Below are 15,424 nucleotides of genomic sequence, written 5' to 3'. Positions count from 1 at the left end.
ATGATTAAATCAAGATGTTGTGTTAGAAAGAGAGAGCTTTGATGAAAAAAGTCCGGAAATGGAGAAGAAAGTGTCTTGGGAAAGAAATAGTGGTAATAATTAGGGTTAGATGATTTGACAGTTCGGGATTTGATTTTGATTTGATCAGGGGTAGATTATGAAAATATTGGGTAAGAACTTGCCTGACCACAAAGTAATCTTGGGGGCCAAATCGAACTCTCGGACACTTATGAGGGCCAAAACGGTGAGTTGGTCACAAATTGGGGGGCTAAAACGAAATTAACCCTAAAAAAATCAGAACGAAACTTCATTTCTTGTTCTAACTTTAATATTTGTTCAATCAGTCAATCCCTACCCAATGTGATTTTTTCTTCAACGGAATTCTAAATCAATTTTGTTCGATCTTCTCAAGTGTTAGAGTCGATGATGATGATGATGATGATGATGTTGAGGGGAATTCTAAAGTGAATTCGGCAATGAACATGTGACGAAGACAAAGTCAGTGAGGTGATTGATCTTCTTCAAAGGAAAATCACTAATCAATCGATTGGTCTTCTTTAAACGAAAATTCTTAATTTATTGATTCTTCAATAAATTCTTCTTTTCCAATTGAAATCCCTAACTGTTTCTTTAAAAGGTTTGTGTTCATTTAGTTCACCATCATCATCATCTCCATCTTCTCCATGACCAACTTATGAGTTATGGAGAGAGATAAGATGAAGAATGGGGTATCTCATTCAATTTCTTGCTTTTTCCGTTATTACTAGGTTCTTTTCTTTGTTGCTAGAGGCACCCCGCCAAGAAAGAATTTGAACTTGTTTTTAAACAATCCTGCGCCACAATTTAACTTAAATATCACGAGAGAAAATTTTGATATAACAGATGGATCTTCAGGTTAACAATTGCTTCACTTTATTGTGGTGGTTGAATTTTTTTGGGTTCATTTTGTTTTGGCCCCCAATTTGTGACCAGCTGGCCGATTTGGCTTCATAAGGGGGCTTCTTGTTTGACCCCCCAACTGTGTCCAGAAGGCTGGTTCGGCTCTCAAAGTTTGTCTCATCTTCCATTTTCATCCTTATGATATTTCTGTAATTAAAATTTTTCTTTTAGTTGTCTACCCACACTTACAAAATAGTAGCCTATATTGGTATAAACATATGGAATTATGAAATAGTGTATCTGTTACTATGAGAAAATTTACTGAAATTAATGGAGGTGGAAGCATTTACTCTTTTCATGTATCACAGAGCTTATTAAGAGCATCTCTAATGGAACACTCTAACAAAAACTTTAAAGTCTAGTCGTCAAGTGTCAAATGAAGATTCTCTTTCCTAAGCGTCAATATAGAAATACTCTAAACTTTTTTGCTCTCTAATAGAGATATCTAAAATCTCTCTGCTTAATACACATGTCACTCTTAAATTGAATAGGAAAAAAAAGTTAAAAAAAAAAGTTTCTATTGGTTTGAATTTTAGAGTGACACTTATAGAGTCTCGAGGAGACACTCTAGTTCTAAAGTCTCTCCTGAGTGTCTCTATAATAAATGCTCCCACATCATCACAAAGTGTCAAATAGAGTGTCCCGTTGGAGAACGTTTTTTTGACAAAATCTCCAAAAATCCTAAGTGGCACTCTAAGTGTTAGAGTTGGAGATGCTCTAAATTAATCTTGACCAAGTCGCTATAAAGAATTGTGTAGCCATAATATTAGAGGAGAGATTTGTTATCATCTACATCTTTCATCTAAATCTAAACCTTTTATTTATCCATCTCAGATGTTTCATCTTAAGAAAAAGGGTTATTTAGTTTAACCAAACCAAAGAGAAAGTTTAAGTGAGAAAAAATGTTTGTTAGGGAAAAGACAGAAATAAACAAGTGTCTAAGTAACTTTGTTTCTCTAGTAAAATGCCGAGTAGGTGCGTAATCGGCAGGATAGCCGTTAAGAAAGTAAAATTTCAAGTTAGGGTTTGAATTTATTACAGTAACTAAAAGACGAAATAGTCCATGGTTTTCAAAAACAAACTAAGTGGTTTTCTAAAACAAACAAACAAGTAAATAGTAAGAAGAGGGTAATTAGGTAATTCAATACAACCTACAATCCTACATTTTACCTACAGTAATACCAAAACTAAAACGGTTAATTCTTGTTCGACCCCCATATATGTCTAATTCGTCATTTTAGCCCACCAAATTGTCCATAAACCCTTTTTGACCCCTAACAGTAACTACGTAGCGTTTCAATTATGTTTTTTTTCTTCTCTCTCTCTCTCTCTCTCTCCTCTCTCTGTCTCTATCTCTCTCTTCATTGCGGATCTCCAATGATAGAAGTAGTTAACAGAATTACATAACGTGTGACAAAATTTCTAGACCACCACTCTAAGGAAAAAAAGACGAAGTAAAAAGAACAGAGTAGGGATAAAGATTAGAAAAAATAAGATTGACAGAGTTAGAAAAGAAATAGAGTTGTGTAGGACTCTAGGGTCTAAGGTGGTAAGTAGGTAAAATTTGGGGTCCAAAACAAATAATGACCCAAAACGAAAACGGAAAAACTCCATAAAACGGTATTTTGAACTGTTACAAACTTACAAGGAAGCCTTAGGTGGAACCCACCAATAAGTGGCACGTATTAGTTGGCAAAATTATGTGCCACTTAAGATTACTGACGTGGACTCCAAATTGATAGTAGGACCCATAAGGCGTCAAAACGAGTTTAATGATTGAAAGGAATCGCTCCCATACGTTTCATAACCTAAAGTAAGACAAAAAAAGATGCAAAAAACTCACTTTCTCTCTCTAACATTTTGATTCTCCCCCGTTCTAGAGAGAGAAAGAAGAGAGGGTTTGCTGGATGGATAGAGACGGAGAAATCTATACAGCACCAGTCCCAGATGATTATATATAGAAACGGGTTGATAGCTTTCTAGTTGATTTTAGAGAGAGAGAGAGAGAGAGAGAGAAAAGTTTGAAAAGTTTCAAATGGAAACCTTCTCTCTAGTTCTTTAATACAACAACTTCATTACTTCTAGAGAGAGAAAGAGTTTCAGGGGAGGAAGAAACAGAGAAAAAAAGGAGGTACTTTTACAACTCAAAACCTTTCGTTTTCTTGCAAATTAATGATTATTATAACTCAAACTGATTTTACTCAATTTGGGTTTTTATCAATAACTCAAATTGAAGATGAAATCTAGCTACCCATTTGCTCAAATTGAAATTTTCATTGTTCATGCAATAAAGCTTCAAACTTTATCAAAGTTGAAGAAAAGATAATATCTACCCATTTGTTCAAATTGATTTCAAATTCTCATGCAATTCTTCCGATTTGGTTTACTGTTTTTGATTGTTGTTTTTCAGGAATTCTGATAATCAAAGAGACCAACAAGTATAATGGAGGATTCTGTTTCTGTTATTGAAATTGTGTCTGTGAAATGTGATTGTTGTGGAATCAAAGAAGAATGTACTCTAGCTTATATTAATGGAGTTAGAGAAAAATATGATGGGAAATGGGTATGTGGACTTTGTATTGAAGCAATTGAAGAAGAAATCAAAAGATCCCAAAGATTGATTTCAATTAAAGAAGCTATTAATCGTCACATAAGTTTCTACAAGAAATTTCAAAAAAATAAACTACCCATTAATCCAAATGATGATCTTTTGATAGCAATTAGGCAACTTTTTCGAAAAAGTTTGGATTCACCTAGAGTTCTTAGATCATCTCCAAGCACTCCTGCTCGTTCGAATTCAGATGATGGTATTCGTCGTTCTTCACTTTCTCGGTCTGAAAGTTGCTTCCCTGCTTTTGCTGGCTGATCAGGAAGATGAAGAAGAGAACATGAAGAAGAAGAGATGAAGACAGTGAATGATTTTTATTTTAGTTTTGCTTAGTTTGATTAGGGTTTTATCTTAATCTAGTTTTAGTTTTGGTATGGAGATTTTTAGAATCTGGGTTTAGGGTTTTAGTTTAAGCTTCATCAAATTCATATAATGTTTTGAAATGTGAAAATATTGATTTTGATGATGAATGAAAAAGGTTTGATTTCCTGTGTTATATAAATGTTATGTTTTATTTTCCTCTTTTCTTTAGAGATGGAGTCTCTCTAAAATGTAGGTTGCAACATATGGTTTCTTCTCAAAAAAATAAAATTTAGGTCATTTAGTAAACATTATGAAAATGGCTTGTCCATCATGTAGATTTGACAACACAATCAATCACATAATGGTGGCTTATCTATCATCAAGAATGCTCCTGGTATTGGAGAGTGAGTTAGCATTTTGTATTTTGGAGAAAGAAAATAGCTAGTCTTTTTTGTGAGTCCGAGAAGAACGATTGAGATGGAAAGAGTAAAGATACTAGTATCACAAAACTCTGACCAAAGTCAGAAGTATGAGGAACATGTTTAATATATGATATGCTATAAATGATATATGTGGTAAACACAATACGTAAAGTTTGCATAGTAGTTTACCGTTATTTGTCAGTCCAACTACCTATCTCACAAAATTTTAGATTGTCAAATTCACGTACTTTGACCTGTTGTCAATACAATTACAGGTGACTTAACGGATTACTTGTGTATCTTATGAGATCCTGATTGTCAGATTCGTAAGTCTGACAGATAATTACGTCGCTGTGGTATATGTAGTAAACACAATACGTAAAATTGATATAATAGTTCACCGTTATTTGTCAGGCCAGTTACCTGTCTCAGAAAATTTCAGATTGTCAAATTCACGTACTTTGACTTGTTGTCAAGACAATTACACGTGACTTAACGAATTATTGTGTATCCTATGAGATCCTGATTGTCAGATTCGTAAGTCTGACAAATAATTACGTCGGTTAAAATTCTGCAGATTGTATAACGAGATTCTTAGGAATGCCGCTACAAATAGTAGTGGTTTAGTGAATAAACGGTCCACATTATTGTTAGAATTTGTTTAACAGACAAACAACTGTAACGATTAGAGTTATATTGGATTCGTTAAAAGTTAAAACAAACTGTCAACATAATAACAAACGACTTGTCAGAAATCGAAAACAAACTTTAAGTAACATCAGACTTCACCGATTTCAATATGTGGTCAACAAAGTGAATCAATCTCTGAAAGAAGTAATCCCGGTACACTTGGGCCAAATATTTTGATAGAATTCCTTCACATTACATTAAATAAGGGAAGGGTATTTAGTCACCTTCTCTATATAAAATTTTATATTCTTTTTGTACTTGTCTTGGAAAGCATTTGAAAAGCTTCCTAATGTGAATAAGTTTGAGAGGACATAAAATTCTTCATAGAGAGAAAGAAGAGAAGTATGTGTATATAATTCCTAAGTTGGTCTTTTCAGAGGTGACAGGAAATATGAGAGTGTATGAGAGACATGGTTTGGGCGTTTGGCCCTACCCAGATAATGGATTTGGGAGGGAGTGAGGGAGAGGATGATTAGAGTTGGTGTGTACTTTAGATTTCTCCACAGGAAAGACTAGATGGCAACTCGCCAACTCCAATCATCCTTCCATCCTTAAGTACCACCAACAAAAGGGTGATATAGGATTGGAGGTTCACTGGGAGACCCGTTAAAAGACAAAACCTTAAGCTTACCCGCTTAGAGCAACTCCAATGGGGGGGGGGGTCTGGGGCTCCCAAATTCAAAATTTGGGAGCCCCAGCCCACATGCTCCAACCCGGGAGCCCCGGGGCTAGGCTCCCGGTGGGGCTTGGAGCCCCATGCTCCCTGGCTCCCAAATGGGAGCCCGGGCTGGGGGGCTCCCAGCCCCAAATATGGCCGTTGGGGGTATCCCAACGGCCATATTTGGGGTGGATCCCCTAAAATGGGGATCCACCCCACTTCTTTTTAATTTTTTTTTCAAAAAATTTAAATTGTTTTAAATTTGTTTTTCCAATCATTTCTCTAATTTTTTCTTTTTTTAATTTTTTTTATATTTTCAAAATCCCTTCTCTCTCTCTAACATAATATTGAATTTCAATTTTATATTTAAAATTAATAATTTATAGTTGAAAATTGAAATTAAAAGTCCGCACACGTGCATAATTTTGATTTGGGAGCCCCTGTTAGGAGCCCGACGTTGGAATTGAAAAAAGTCCCAGGGCTCCTAAAAATCAAGGGCTCCCAAAATTGGGAGCCCGAGCCCCACATTGGACTTGCCCTTAGGGGTGGTAGTGGTTCACTGGATCACGAGACATTCATAGATAAAATGTCACATAGACATTTCAAGACATTTAAAGTCATTTCAAAACATTTATCTATGGACAAGTTTATAGTACTTTATATATCATATGCTATAAATGGAACATGTACCAAACACAATAGTAAAATTAACATAATAGTTTGCCGTTATTTGTCAGGCCAACTACCTGACTCAGAAAATTTAGACTATCAAATTCACGTACTTCACCTGTCATGACAATTACACGTGACTTAACGGATTACTTGCGTATCTTGTGAGATTTTGATTGTTGATTCGTCTGACAGATAATCACGTTTGGTTAAAAATCTAATACTTTTTGCAGTTTTTTTTATAACTCCAAGCAGTTGGAATATTTTTTCCAAGCAATTGCAATCTTTTTGTATTACAACCATTTTGCAGGCCGGTTGCAACCCTCTTACAATCAATTAGAAATATCTTGCAATACGTAAGAAATTAAAGACTGCAAATCTCTTGCAATACATAAGGAGCTGAAAACTAGACAAAATTGAGTGACCAAAATTTTCATTTAAGAAGATACGGAATAGATTCATGGCCCATAGAAATCTATATAATAAGGGAGGATATCTTTCCACCTCCTCCCAATGGCCAAGATTTGTTCTTCCATATTTATCTCTGATGGTTGAAATTTACTTTCTCAAAGTTTGAGGGTTCAGATTTGATTAAAATTCATTCAAATGTTATAAGAAATAACATCTTTTCAAAGATCCTATTTTTCTTTGAGAAGACTTAAAGGTACCCATATTATTGTTGTAGGCACCCCATTTACATATGGATGTCTTAAACTTTAGCTTCTGAGGGTGCGCCAGTAACTGCAATGTAAGGCGCGTATAGATCATACACGATTATCTTAAAGCCAACCTCACATGACGCATTTGATAGAACCAACCAAAAAATTTAAAATTCATATAACAAGTCAAGAAGAATGAAATTCCAAACAAAATCACTCAATTAAAACTTTAAACTCTCACAAAAATTTCAATACATAAGAAGCCATTTCACTTTATGCACACATCTCATGAACAAATTACCAAACTTATATCGTGAAAAACAACGACAAACATCCTGTTTGCACTTCTTATTCACAATACCTTCATAATTTTGCACCATTATTCAATACTATAATTACAAGAAATCTACGAGCCGATTAATCCCATTAGACCCACAATCACCAAAAGGACGAAACAAGGCAATACTATATACAATGTATATAAGTAATGAATCACCTCGGATGACTCGTAGTAGGCTTACTACCCTGAGATCGACTAACCATATTGTCCATTGAAGTTGTTTGATAGACACGTGCGGAGCTTGAGGCACTATCACCTGAATCTCCTCGTGATGTTGCCCTTTGTCGTGAATGAGAGATCATGCCGGAAAGCATATATGCTTTTCCTCTAGACTTGTATAAGTTTAGGTTTCCCATCCTATCTTGCATCTCACTAAGTTCTGCATCTAATGCAACACATAATTGATCACCGGCACGGGAAGATGCTGTATCTGCTAACTTTTTTTGGTAACTATCAAGAATAAAACGTGCACTTGATAAATCACCTCTATCGGCAGCATTACGTGATTCCATCATTGCTTCTGTGGCTTCTAGCCGATTCCTCTGTCGATCTACTTCTAGTGACACACCAACCCATTCTTCACTCACAATTTCGGGTCTTAGGATTTTCACTTCCTTACCTTCACTAGTCTTGGTTTCTTTTGAAATAGGTTCTTTATAAGCGCAACATACATTAATCAATTTCATCTCGTTATTGCTATCATGGCCTCCTTGAGGAACATTTACCAACACAAGAAAATCTCTTTCTTCATCTGCATACAAATCCCCAACATCGATGAACCCTGTCCGATTATCATTTAAAACACGGGTAAAGTAGCTTCCTGCTTTCACTGCGCCCAGACGTATCTCGGGGTGAATAGATTCAATTTTTACTTGCAAATCTTGAACAACAACACTAAGAATTCCACCAATACATTGTGCAAATGCATCTTGTATAGCTGCCTCTGATTCAATAAAAGAAAATGTGCCCCTAGAAGCCTCTGCAATTGAGTGCAACATAACTGGATCATGGTCGGAACCAAATCCAAATGCATGAACCGGAGTATCCAACTTCACCTTTTGTAAAAGGCGGCCTTTGTCGGTATAAGTATCCTGTCCGTCAGATAACAATATAATACTACAAACAGGATTCTTTTCTCTTCGATCTTCGATCACCTTGGTCCCTTTCTGTAGTCCTGCTAAAATGTTGGTTGAACCCCCGGCATACAATGAGTTCACATTTTGAAGCGCAAGTTCCCTACCAGAATCAGTCATACGACGAAGTGGAAAAAGACGTCTGGCAGTAGATGAGAAGGCAATGACGGATAACCTATCTGACGGGCCAAGGTTTTGTATGACAAATCCCATGGCTTTCTTTAACAAATTGATCTTGGTACCTGACATGCTACCACTTACATCAAGAACTGTAACAAGGTCAATTGGAGCACGAGAAGGTTCAAAATTTTGTGCACTAGGTTCCCTACTAACATGAGCTTTGAGATTGATTAATATAGTGAAATTTTCTTGAGAAACCGACCTCTGAACAGCTGAGACTTCCGGGTATGTCTTTATATTTATGCATCTGATATCATTATTAATATTATTATCGTTGTTTTCATCGTCAACTTCTATGCTGGAAGAGCTATGAGAAACAAATTCAACTTGGGAACCTAATGAATCGTCGTCATCAAAGATAGATGGCTCAGAAGCTTGAGAAAATGACTGATGCCGAATGGACCGGAAACTACGCTGGGGCAAAGGACTCGGATCATTGACTTGGACGGGTAAAATTATTGGATCAATTTTTGGCACTCTAAAGTTAGGATCTAAATTAAGACCTTGGAAAGGAATATTTGTCCATTTTGAGCTGCAAATGGGGCATATTTGGTTCCCACTTGCTACATAAGAAGTGATACATCGAAAATGGAAGGAATGTGAGCACTCTGAAGTAAAGTGAGCAGTTCCATCCCCTGCTTTCATGGTGCCATTGCATAATGTACAATTCATCTGAAATAATTAAAAATAAAAGTCAAAGAAACACGAGAAACAAAAAAGCAATGAGAAACTTGGTTACCGAATACGTACAATGGTAGTCCAAAAAAAATAAATATGCATAAAGATCGTTATCGTTAATCTGTAATGTACAAAGTAAAACCGCAAAGAGCATACAATTTAAAAAGGTTAGGGCATTAGGGTTTAGGGAGAACAGTAGTTATGGAAGAGAAAACTGTACAATAATAAATTTAGAAGAAGAATTTAAAAGTATCCCGTTATATTTTGTATTTCTACCGTCTATTCCTTTTCTTTGTGAAGTATTTGTAAGAATTAAGATAATGAATTTGAGATCTGTTTTATTCTCGTTACCCTTCTTTAAATTATTATTTTTTTTTTATAATTTTCTTGAAACTTAACTATTCATTTTCTTTGTTGTAACATGTAAAATACTACACAACCACAGACAAATAAAGATTTGCAAAATTTTCAAAGTATCAGACAATTTCTCCATACCAAGTAAAAGGTAATTTAGATTTGGAATGCTTTTCTTTAAACCTATATTGGAGGTTAAAGTTGGAGATAATAGTAATAATAAGGGAAGAGGTTAATTTAGTCTCATAACTTAAGTTGACAAAAATGAGAAAAACTCTTAGAGGTGACTGTCTCGCCTACGTGGTAAATAAGACAAGGGGCATTTTGATATTTTCACACTCGTAAAAGGTGTGAAAACCAAAGTACCCCTCTCCTATTAAGGAAGGGTCACCCAAGGAGTCATCCAGGCGGTGCTTGTATCGGCTTTGTCCATTTCATTAAGTTGTACTAACCGAATATTAAAGAACATCAAAATGTTCGATCCGAAAACACCCTTCCCCTATCTAAAGAGTAGAAGGAGAAATTTACCCTAGGGCCAGGGCCAGGTTTAGCTTAAGACTTTATTTAACCTAGATCCATCTGATATTAGGCTGCAAGAAAAAAATTACACTTTCATCCATAAACAAATGAAAGTCAATAGCTATTATAGATACCAATCAAGTAGGAAATTATGATTATGACAACTTTAACAAGGAGTCTATTAATAGCATGATTAATCTAAACTAAGATAGAAAATGAAATTGATTGTTGTATAATCAAGAAACAGAGATAATAAGACACAAATAATTACAATTCAAAAAAAAAAAGATACAAATAATTAGCATAAAAAGTTGATAACATTAACAAAGTCACAAAAAGAGTAATCTAAAATCCACTTGCAGTCTTAAATAAAACCTTTAAAACCCAAATTAAGATAAAAGACAAACATTTAAGAAACAAAATGAACAAAAATATACTCACAATTATTGTTTTAGGAACAAACGACATGGTAGAGGAGCTGAAACGTATGAACAAGAGAGAGATTTGAAGTCAAAGAACAAGAGGAAGAGATGAAGGTGGAAAAGTATTTTTGTCGACGAATTGAATGAGGATTACTTGAAGTATTTATAGACTCAATCAAATGAGATGTTATGGGTCCACAGGGGAAAATGCCTCTTTGAGAAGTTCTTTGTGTTTTCCCCTCATTTTATAAAGGGTTTCTATTGGATGATTCAAGTTCTAAGAAACAACTCATTGGGTAAAGTCAATTTGGTACCATTAGGTAAATGGATATGGAGCAGGGCCGTGCCTGAGAATCCGGGGGCCCGGTGTCAAATTTTTTAGTTGGCCCCCCTTGTATAAGCAAACGTAAAATCTAAATTTTTTTACGCATTGGGTTGCTTTTGTGTATGTCAAGGTTGTGGCTAACTTTTTCACCTCACACATTAAATTATAGTTTAGTTATGAATGATAATGAGAGTTTGGATAGAGATTCATATGATAGAAAGAATGAGAAATTTTAGAGAGGAGAAAAAAAATAAGGATTAAAAAGAAAGTTATGTGTCAAAGAACAAATTGCGTTGCGATAAAAATTATAGAAATATCATGTCGCAAGAGAGACTGAGAGAAAGGAGATTTGTGATAGTTAGAGAATAGTTTTGTTGTCCTTATTGGCTTTCGGATGAAAATACTATATATTATACCATTTTTTTTTTGTTGACATGTATATTATACCACTTGAATCATTGACCATTAACGTTTCAATGTGACCTCTTCCAAAAAAATTAAGAGAAAGGTGATCGCCAATTCCAGTCTAACCACTCTAAATCGTAGAACTTTTTGTTTTGGAGAGGATACGTAGAAAGGTGATTTTTGTTTGAAGGATTCGTTCTATTTCTTTCTTGATACTGTTCGAAGAAGAATAACGCTTGTCTTAAGAATCACATTATCAAGAGTGAGGAAGGTCAACAATCATGACACATTGGCCTGAGTCAACTTATTCACCAAAATTTTTGTACCCCACAAAACTTTTTTGGTTATCCAAAGTGGCAGTCAAATCGCTTAAAAATTTGAATCCGAACCTCATTGTAATGTAGGTACAAACAGTACTTACCTCAAATACTTGAATAGTATAGGGCCACATTTATTTTATTCGTTCCGGGCCACCAAAAAGGTCAGAATTGTCACGGATCAAAACCAATTGACAATAAATGGAGATAACCTAAACATTATATTTTTAATCGGTAGTTATCTTTTTTTTCATGCGAGACCATTCTAAGCATTCTTACCGTGACAACCACTTTCCCTCTCCATAACTAACTCTTTCTCTCTCTCTGGTAATGAGAGAGATAGAGAGCTAGCTTTTTGAGAACAAAATTTCCCCAATAGTATCTCAAGTTTTAATTCGGTGATGCTTACATCAAGTACAACGAGCTGGACCGTCAGCGTCTCCATTTGACTCTCCATTTACAAAGGAAAATGAATTGGGGATTCCCTAGGGATACTCCCCAAGTGTACTCCCCCTCACAATGACAAAGCCATTTTAGTCTTTTCACGGTTTTGTCAAAGTGAAAAGACCAAAGTGATCTTGTCTTGTAAGGGGGAGTACACTTGGGAGTGTCCCTGGGGAGTCCCCCCTATCACCATTGATTTACAAAACAAAAAAAGTGAAACAAGTATCAAAAGAAGCACATTTTAATACATTGCCGAACATTAAGTGCTTTTTGTGGTTCTCTCATTATATCTTTGGCACGGGCAAGCGATTGGAGTAGGTGTACCTAAGATTATGTGTGGAATTGATTTGTCTATATCTATATTATTAGTACCGACTTTATAAATACATAAATAATGAGAGCTAGATTATAAAAAATAAAGAAAGGCAGCAAGTTACCCGTAAGTTATCACGAAATTGGTGCATCAGCTTAGATTGACGTAGGATCCTTGTCTTCAAAGTTTGGAGAACGAAACCCTTGAGTGACATCACCTCTTAATAGACCAAAAATTGCAAGAAATCCAGTTTTATAGTTAAGAAATTTAATATTAATATTAATAATATTTTTTTTTTGTTAAAAAGATATAATATATTAGAAGGAAATGAGAGTTCTATTACAATACATTTTACAAAGGAAATAAGGAACGTGTGTCCAAGCTTTCGATCTGTTTTTCATTCGAGCCCATTTAGCCAGCTTATCTGCCACTCCATTGAATTTTCTGCTTGTGTGAGAGAATTTGACTGTTTCCAATCTGTTTTTTATTTCTAGGATTTTGTTCAGATGCACTTGAGATTGCCATTGATTGTTGTTCTTTCCCTTCTGAAGGAATTTTATAATATTGATGTTGTCGCTTTCTATTATGATTCTTTTATATTCATGAGATTCTGCCCATTGCATTCCTTGAAGGACTGCAATTGCCTCACCTTCCTCTGAGTTTCTGCTTCTAGCTGTGAAGGTTGCCGCTTCGACAAGTTTAGATTCATTGTCATGGATGACTAGACTAATTCCTGTTATATGTTGCATATCTATAAATGATGCATCTACGTTTATCTTAATAAAAGGCGATTTTGGGGGTTCCCATTTGCCTTGTTCTATTTTGTTTTTGGGTTTTTGTTCCTTTTGTACTTGTGGGAATGTCGTAATGATTGAGATCATATTTTCTAGCTTATTGATTTCGTGTTGGAAGCAGTGGTCGCATCTTATTTTCCAAATGTTCCACATGATGGTGGCAAAATGGATATTGTTCGCCGTGCAGTCCGTCATATTATTGTTTTCCCATGTGAAGATCCAGTCTCTGACTGAAGAGATGTGTTCAGATATAATATTAAAATAGAACCAGATATTTTTCGCTATAGGGCAATGGAGAATGGCATGTTCGATGGTTTCTGTTTCATTACAGTTCGGGCACTTTTGATTGTTATCTGTGTATTTTCCTATTCTATCCTTGGTGGGGAGAGCGTTATTACAGATTTTCCAAATGAAGATTTGTACTCTAGGAACCACTGGTAGGGACCAAAGAAAGTTCCAATTGGGGGACCAGGGTTGGGGCGAATTCATACTGAGCCTCAGATGTTGATACATAGATTTGACACTGAATTTACCATTTTTTGTGAGAGTCCATTTCCTTTGGTCTTCACTGTCTGACACTATCGGGATGGTGAGGATAAGGTTTTTAGTCTCATTATCGAATTCTTGGTTCAGTAAGGTTTCGTCCCATTTTCCGTGGTTAATGAGTTGAGCTACTTCGGTTAGGTTAGAATTGTGGTTATGCGGTATCGACGGGGTGTTTGGAATCCAGTTATCGGTCCAAATATTAATGCTTTTACCGTTATGGACCTCCCAAACGGTAAAGTTTTCAATCATCTTGAGGTATGTATTGATGTTTTTCCATATGCATGAATGATATGATTTTGTCGGTCCTGGGTTATCTGATCTATCAAAGTATTTGGATTTTAAAAGTTTAACCCACAAAGATTCCGGCTCGGTTTTGATTCTCCAAGCTAGTTTGCTTAACATAGCTTGGTTATCCAACTCAATGGAGTGAATGCCCAGACCACCCATGGATTTAGGAAGGCATATGGAAGACCAGGATTTGGTGCAAATGCCTTTGGACTTACCCCACCAGAACGACTTTTGCAAAGTCGTAATGCTCTTGCAAGTGCCCTTTGGAAGGGCAAAGCATTGCATTTGGTATCGGGGTACGGCCGCTGCTATAGTCGAGATGACTAACGTGCGACCCGCTTGGGATAAGAAACTGTGATTCCATTTGTCTAATTTCCTTTTAACTTTTAGAAGGATATCGTTAAAGATTTGCTTTTTGTTAGCGCCAATGAAAAGTTGTGCCCCTAGGTATTTCTCCGAAGTGGAGGCGTATTTAACCTTAAGAGACCGCATGATCATACGCTTGAATTTAGGGTGAGAGTTGTTAGAGTAGAAGATATTAGATTTAGCGTAGTTGATCATCTGACCCGAGGCCTCGCAAAATACCTTCAGAATAGACTTAAGGGAGTGGATATTATCAAGCGAGTTGCGGCCAAAGATGATGCAGTCATCAGCGAAGAGGAGATGAGAAATGGAGAGGTTAGGATTTTTGGTGGGGAAGCCTATGAAGTTTTCTTTATCTTGTTCCTCTTTCAGGAGTCTGCTTAGCCCCTCCATTGCTAGAGTGAACAGGAATGGGGAGAGGAGGTCTCCTTGTCTTATTCCTCTAGAAGGGTGGAAAATAGGTCCAGGGCGGCCATTGACTAAGACCGCCATTGAGGGAGTTGTAATGCCATTGGTAAGGGAAGCTGAAAATTATTATTGGGCAGCTATTATGGTTGGAGAGCTGTAAAGATTAGTATGGGGAGAAAAGACTTTTAGATTATTATTTTAAAGATTTTCTATGTTATAGATTTTAAATGCAAAACTCATAATTTGAAGGACTCAAGTGTAATATAGTTATCTCATAAAAAAAAAAGTGTAATATAGTCAAATATCTTAGAAATAACAAAAAGAAAAAAAAAAATCTTTGTTCTTCTCTCACTCGTTCTCTCTTCTGAATTTGACTATCCCAATCTCCCTCCGACTTCTCCTCTTGCAATCTATTTCCTTCATCAACTACAGATTTCCGATGACTTCTACCCAAGTATTTTCCCTAATGAAGAATACATCAACCAAAATCGAGAAACTATTTTAATTTTTTCTAAATAGAGAAGTTTTATAAATAAACAAACTATTTTACCTTTTTCCCTAATCCAGGGAAATTGTTGAACGAACCGACATATTCTGCCTCTTTTTGGACAAATTTTCAAAGTTGAAGGAAGAAAGAGAAATAAAAT

At 35.7% G+C, this 15,424-nt stretch overlaps 1 protein-coding gene and 1 long non-coding RNA gene across 3 annotated transcripts; one reads left to right on the top strand and one right to left on the bottom strand.

Moving 5' to 3' along the window:
• Positions 1-2,769: 2,769 nt before the first annotated feature.
• Positions 2,770-4,043, top strand: LOC147539292 (uncharacterized). Its single transcript, XR_015225759.1, has 2 exons — positions 2,770-3,070; positions 3,350-4,043. It is a non-coding gene; the product is annotated as an uncharacterized LOC147539292 (long non-coding RNA).
• Positions 4,044-7,149: 3,106 nt separating this feature from the next.
• Positions 7,150-10,834, bottom strand: LOC147539291 (E3 ubiquitin-protein ligase WAV3-like). 2 transcript variants are annotated; one of them, XM_086643612.1, is made up of 3 exons: positions 10,594-10,823; positions 10,162-10,223; positions 7,150-9,273 (listed from the first exon to the last, which is right to left on the bottom strand). In XM_086643612.1, exon 3 carries the CDS (start codon positions 9,271-9,273, stop codon positions 7,441-7,443), a length of 1,833 nt encoding a protein of 610 aa, XP_086499738.1. In that variant the 5' UTR covers positions 10,162-10,223; positions 10,594-10,823; the 3' UTR covers positions 7,150-7,440. The 2 variants fall into 2 exon arrangements, with proteins under 2 accessions (XP_086499738.1, XP_086499737.1); XM_086643611.1 differs by lacking the exon at positions 10,162-10,223 and having other exon boundaries at positions 10,594-10,834.
• Between the last annotated feature and the right edge of the window lie 4,590 nt (positions 10,835-15,424).

Source organism: Eschscholzia californica, unplaced genomic scaffold (genome assembly GCF_041429995.1).
Source record: "Eschscholzia californica isolate CP2 unplaced genomic scaffold, dmEscCali1.0.p SCAF_5, whole genome shotgun sequence".
Taxonomy (NCBI): Eukaryota; Viridiplantae; Streptophyta; class Magnoliopsida; order Ranunculales; family Papaveraceae; genus Eschscholzia; species Eschscholzia californica.
Note: the sequence above shows the minus strand (reverse complement) of the source record. Positions and strands in the feature narration are given on the sequence as shown.